At 41.6% G+C, this 5,539-nt stretch overlaps 1 protein-coding gene across 1 annotated transcript; it reads left to right on the top strand.

The window, feature by feature from the left end:
* The first annotated feature begins 1,790 nt into the window (after positions 1-1,790).
* Positions 1,791-4,247, top strand: LOC118977150 (neuromedin-K receptor-like). Its single transcript, XM_037031925.1, has 3 exons — positions 1,791-1,802; positions 1,973-2,169; positions 3,686-4,247. Exons 1-3 carry the CDS (start codon positions 1,791-1,793, stop codon positions 3,996-3,998), a joined length of 522 nt encoding a protein of 173 aa, XP_036887820.1. The 3' UTR covers positions 3,999-4,247.
* Positions 4,248-5,539: the final 1,292 nt, after the last annotated feature.

The following is a 5,539-nucleotide window of genomic DNA, read 5'->3' as shown; positions in this document are numbered from 1 at the left end:
CCAGGGACCCCGCAGCCGGCCCAATGCTCCACTGGGTGCTGGGCTCCCTATGAGTCCTCCGTGGCACTGGCCACAGACGGAAGCCTCTACACCCTTAACACAGCGGCAGCTGCGGCTCTGAGGCGTTTTGGGCTGGCCCAGGGCAGCCGGTCCTGCCACTGCTGCTTTTGTCTTTACTCACAGTTGCTGGGCTCCCGCTGAGTCCTCTGTGGCAGACACCCTGAAGCTGGGGGTAGACAGAAGCCTCTGGGCCCTGGAAGCTGCCGCAACAGCAGCTCCGAGGTCTTTACGTGCCAGCCAATGGCTGCTGGTCCCGCCACTGCTGCTTTTGACTTTACTCTGGGGTGCCTGGCTCCCGAGGGCAGCCAGCCCTGCTGCTGCCACTTTTGTCTTTACTCACAGGTGCCAGGGTCCCAATGAGTCCTCTGTGTCAAACGCCCCTGTCGCTGGGCACAGGCGGAAGCCTCTGGGCCCCGACCGCTGAGGCAGCCAAGGCTCCAAGGTCTTTATGTGCCGGCCAATGGCTGCCATCCTGCCGCCGCCACCACCGCTGCCGCTGCCCTTGACTTTTCTCAGGGTTGCCGGGCTCCCGATGAGTTCTCCGTGGCAGACACCCCTGTCGCTGGGCACAGACGGAAGGAAGCCTCTGGGCTCCAACCGCTTAGGCAGCCGTGGCTCCGAGGTCTTTACGCACCGGCTAATGGCTGCTGCTGGTCTGGCCGCCTCCGTCCTTACTCGTGTCCCTGAGACCCCAAGGACCTCTAGCTGTCTGGTTCATCACTATCTCTGGTCTCTTATTTTCATAAATGCTGGGGAATTGTTGGTTGGGGAATTGATTGCACTGTTCTTCTGTGAATCTGCCAGGATTTTCCCCCAGGTGTAGGAAAACTGCAGTCGCTCTGTCCTACTCTGCAGCCCTTATCTTTTCGTCTCATTTTTCATTATATTGTAAACTCATTCAAGATAAAGAATTGGTCCTATATTCACTATTGTTCTCTATTGTTTTCTAGATATTTACAGCCTGAGGCTTAAAGTATCTAATTCTGTTTCATGAATTGAATCTTTGTTTCAGTGGTCAGAACTTTTGGTCTTTGTCTCAGTTTCCTAAAATGCAATTAAAAACTAATTAATGTGAAGTACGTGAAGCATTGTATAAATGTAAATGGCAGCAAAATGTGCCTCTTACTTGCATTACACAAACATATGCACAGAAAATAAAAGAGTTAAAATTCAGGATCTGAACATAGTTCTTTAGAAAAAAATGCAATTCAAGGAGTCCAGAGAAAATCAAAAGCCTTTACATGGTTCACCCAATGAAGACATTCTGAGAGCTAGTGACAGGAGTTTTCAGCTCTGGTGGCCAGTTTCCATCAGCTCAGCACTGGCCACCTGGCCGGCACAGTTATGAGGCCCTTGGGAGAGTTTCACCTTCCACATCATGCCATTTCATGCTCTTCTATTTCTAGAATCATGTCTCTTATGACCCTTAACCTTGTCAACTTTCATTGGACTCTCCAGCCTGCAGTCCAATGACAAGCCCAGTCCATAAATAATGTGTTTTCATAATTCTAAGGTGCTGCATGGGCCTTTTACATCAAGACTCTCTGGTTTGTGTTCTGATCTGACCATGAGTCAACCTCAAAATTATTTTGTTTGAGATTTTCTGAACATTTTACTAATTCAAATCTGCCCAAAGAAATGTGAACAATTTTAGTAGACAGACATACTAAAATAAATTTGTTGCAGTTTAATGCAGCGCCACCCATTCAGTCAGGCTAAATGAAGACATTATGGTGACACAAGTACGTTTTCTAGAGACCTACCATAGGCATCTGGCCCTTCATTACCCCCCATTCTTAAAAGCATAATGACTACTCCTCAGGCATGCTCTGTAGGTAACTCTACTGTCAGGAAAATATGATTTGCAGCTATTGCCATAATATATTTAAGACTTTTTCTTCTTTTCTTCTAGGTTGTAAAAATGATGATTATTGTTGTGGTAACATTTGCCATCTGCTGGCTGCCCTATCACATCTACTTTATCCTCACTGCGATCTATCAACAGCTAAACAGATGGAAGTACATCCAGCAGGTCTACCTGGCCAGCTTTTGGCTGGCAATGAGCTCGACCATGTACAATCCCATCATCTACTGCTGTCTGAATAAGAGGTAAAAAAATTACCAAATCCAAATTTCTTGTCACTCCTGGCTTCCCTGGAAGCATATAATGTTGCTCCAGCTTCTTGGTACAGATTTGAACTGCAAAAGGGAGGGGAAATTGAGAAATTCACTAAGAGGAACACAGAGCTGTGTAGTTTTCTAGATTCTCCCCTACTTTATAAAATATCCCACTTTAACCATTATATCCTCAACACAATGTTCTTCGAGGTTCTAACTGGGCAGTTTTTTATGGGCCCTATTCTCCTTCCAAACCTTTCATAATTTTATTTGCCAAAGAGAAAGGAATGCCCTCAGGACTGCAGGAGGTGAGTTGACAACATGAGTGCGCAGGTCCTCAGAGAAATAGAGATACTTCACAGAAATGCACAGATGATGGCTTATGTGAGTGAGCTCTACTGAAAAGGATGATTTGTAAATAATCTAAATAGTTGTTGCTGTAAGTGTGATGGAAGTAACAATAGAGGCAAGGAGAATTCCAATCAGTCTTCCTGCATAATGAGATCAGTGAACAAAAGAGTATGCAGCCGGGTGGAAATGGGGTGTGTAGAAGATGAGGTAGTCAGGGAAAATCTACTTTGAAAGTGAAGTTTTAAAAAAAAATAGGAATATTTACAGTTAAAGTTGAGATTGGAGAGAAAAGGTAAAATGTGGTTTCCAGGTAAAAACCACCTGAGTTGTAGGGTCAGCACAGGGATGGGTAGTGTTGATTTCACAGGGTTGCTAGTTTCCTGAATGCCTTTTGAGCTACTCTAGCACAAATAGAAACTTCATGTAACTGCACGAGCTTTCTTTCCAATTGGGCCTCTAACTGCACTGTGCCTTAAACTTATTAACCACCTAAGTCTTACTTTTTTATTAATTGCATAAGCCATATATCAGTTCAAGCCACCTCCACAAGCAGTACATTTGTTTTTAATCAACTTCATTTAATGGTCTACAAAGCCAAGGGTTTTCTACTTTCTTATATGATTAAATAAAAATCATCAAGATTAGGGAGCATTTGTGATCTTGCTCCCTGACATATATGGTCAATTTGGCTCAAATAAATGCTTATAAAAATTCAAAAAAAAACCCATCAACTTTAGCAATTAATTCTAATATTAAGTAAAAATTTAATTTATAAATGTGTAATTATGCCTGGAAAAAAACTGTTTTGAAATGTCTAATTTTTAACTGCCTTACCTGGAAAGACTAATTCAATTATGCTTATGTAAATGTATAACATTATTGAACAAATGTATACCATTCCTTTGGCATATTGACTACCTGATGTTATGTTTATACTCTTTGATGACCTTTTCACTGATGGGAAATTAATATTCAAAGCAAACAAGAAAACTTTAAAGACTAGTACAAATACTATGGCATAAATTCTAAGCGTTTGACTAGAAAGTCAGATTCAGAAACTCGCTTGGGTGAAATTCCTTAAGTAGGGCTTTCTGTGGCGGTTGAAAGAAATTTCCTCTTGAAAACACAACTCTTTCTCCTGTGGCCTACTTCTCAGATTTCGAGCTGGCTTCAAGAGAGCATTTCGCTGGTGTCCTTTTATCAAAGTTTCTAGCTATGATGAGCTGGAGCTCAAGACCACCCGGTTTCACCCAACTCGGCAAAGCAGCCTATACACTGTGACCAGAATGGAGTCCGTGACAGTGGTGTTCGACCCCAGTGACTCCAACAATGCCCCTCCTGGTGGGAAGAAGAGAGCGAAGTCAAGAGACCCAAGCCTCCAGAGCTGCTCCCGACGCAATTCCAAGTCTGCCTCCACCACTTCAAGTTTCATCAGCTCACCCTATACCTCCATGGACGAGTATTCCTAAGTCCGTTTCCTGAAGTGGGAGTGTAGTGTGAGGCCACTGTGGTGCAGCCTGGGCCCTCGTTCTCCGTACCACATGTCGGTCCTGTCCTGCACACTCTCCGCAAAGAGGAGGGCAATTTTTAGGCAGCTATGCTGCACTGGAGAAAGGTAGCATATAAACATGACAAACACACTCTTAGGGTATTTGCCTCCCTCAAAAATGAAATGGGCTTTAAATTTACTCCTTGAAAATTCTAAATTATTACATGTAGCAAACAAAAAGAAATCTGAAAAATACTTATAAAGAGTTTTGTTTTTCTCTTTTTAAAATTGTAATATATGTTGGTAAAACTAAAATAACATATGATTTTCCAAAATATTTAAGAAGCTTTAATATACAATGTTGTAAATAAAAACAAAATCTATAAAAAATGAAACAATTTCATCTGCAGCTCCAAACAAAAAAAATAAATAAATCACTAATTCTCCCACTAGAGTGATGGGAAAATAATCTCAAAGAGTAAAAATTAATGAAAATTTTGGCTCAAGATAAAAACTCATTTTGAGGAATCATTTACAATTTTTAATTTAAAATTTTAGTATTTAAAAATTGTCTCCTTGAAATGTAATGGAAAAGAAAATCTAGTCAAATTATTAAGCTGCTACATGTGGTCCTCTTTATTTTTTTCTGAGAAGTGGTTTCAAAAGAAAAAATAATAATAACTTACTCTTTGACCATTACATAAAGCACCATGCTGAAAAATAGTCAAAGGTGGACCCTAAAAAGACAAAGCAATTCTTATGAACTTCTTTATTTTTTTAAATATTTATTTATTTTTAGAGAGAGGGGAACGGAAGGGGAAAGACTGGGAGAGAAACATCAATGTGTGGTTGCCCCCCATGTGTCCCCCTACTGGGGACCTGGCCCACAGCCCAGGCATGTGCCCTGACTGGGGTTCGAACCGGCGACCCTTTGCTTCACAGGCCCACGCTCAAACCACTGAGCTACACTAGCCAGGGCTGAACTTCTTTATTTTATTTTTCATAAATATTTTTAATGTTTTTAAATAGGTAGATTTTAAAAACATTAAGCATGCCCTCTAATAAAGAAGAGAAAAAAATCCCATTTGTCTCTGAAACTGACTACCAATTTTTAGGCAAGAATTAAAAATACTACTGCATAGTTATGATGGCAAACAGGGGCATCTACCACCTCCAAAGGGAGACGTGTTTCTCCTCCATAACCCAGGGGGGAAGTTGAAGGTGGACATCAACCTCAAAAACTGTATAAGGACCTTTTCTTCTCCTGTCATTCAATTGAAGAAAAGAGTAAGGGCTAGGAGAAAATATCAGAAAATATATTTAAAACCAAGTCCTTAGGAACAAAAAGTCTAGGTACTGCCTATATGTCCTAATACGCACATAAGCAAATCAGGCAAGATGTAGGAAGGTGAATCGAGGACAGCGATACCTCGGTACTTGTTAATTCATTCCGGAATTCATGATGAGGGCCAAAACTGGCAGGCATTGAACGAATGTTCAAGCGAGGAGTGATGAAGCATC

This window comes from Sturnira hondurensis, unplaced genomic scaffold, assembly GCF_014824575.4.
Source record: "Sturnira hondurensis isolate 20B ecotype Veracruz unplaced genomic scaffold, ASM1482457v3 Scaffold0021214, whole genome shotgun sequence".
In the NCBI taxonomy this organism is placed as follows: Eukaryota; Metazoa; Chordata; class Mammalia; order Chiroptera; family Phyllostomidae; genus Sturnira; species Sturnira hondurensis.
This window is presented reverse-complemented; position numbering and strand designations above follow the sequence as displayed.

What these genes read in the sequence shown, in the direction of transcription:
- LOC118977150 (XM_037031925.1), top strand. An exon ending in TACTGCTGTCTGAATAAGAG is followed by an intron (nt 2,170 to 3,685) that starts GTAAAAAAATTA and finishes CCTACTTCTCAG; the next exon opens with ATTTCGAGCTGGCTTCAAGA.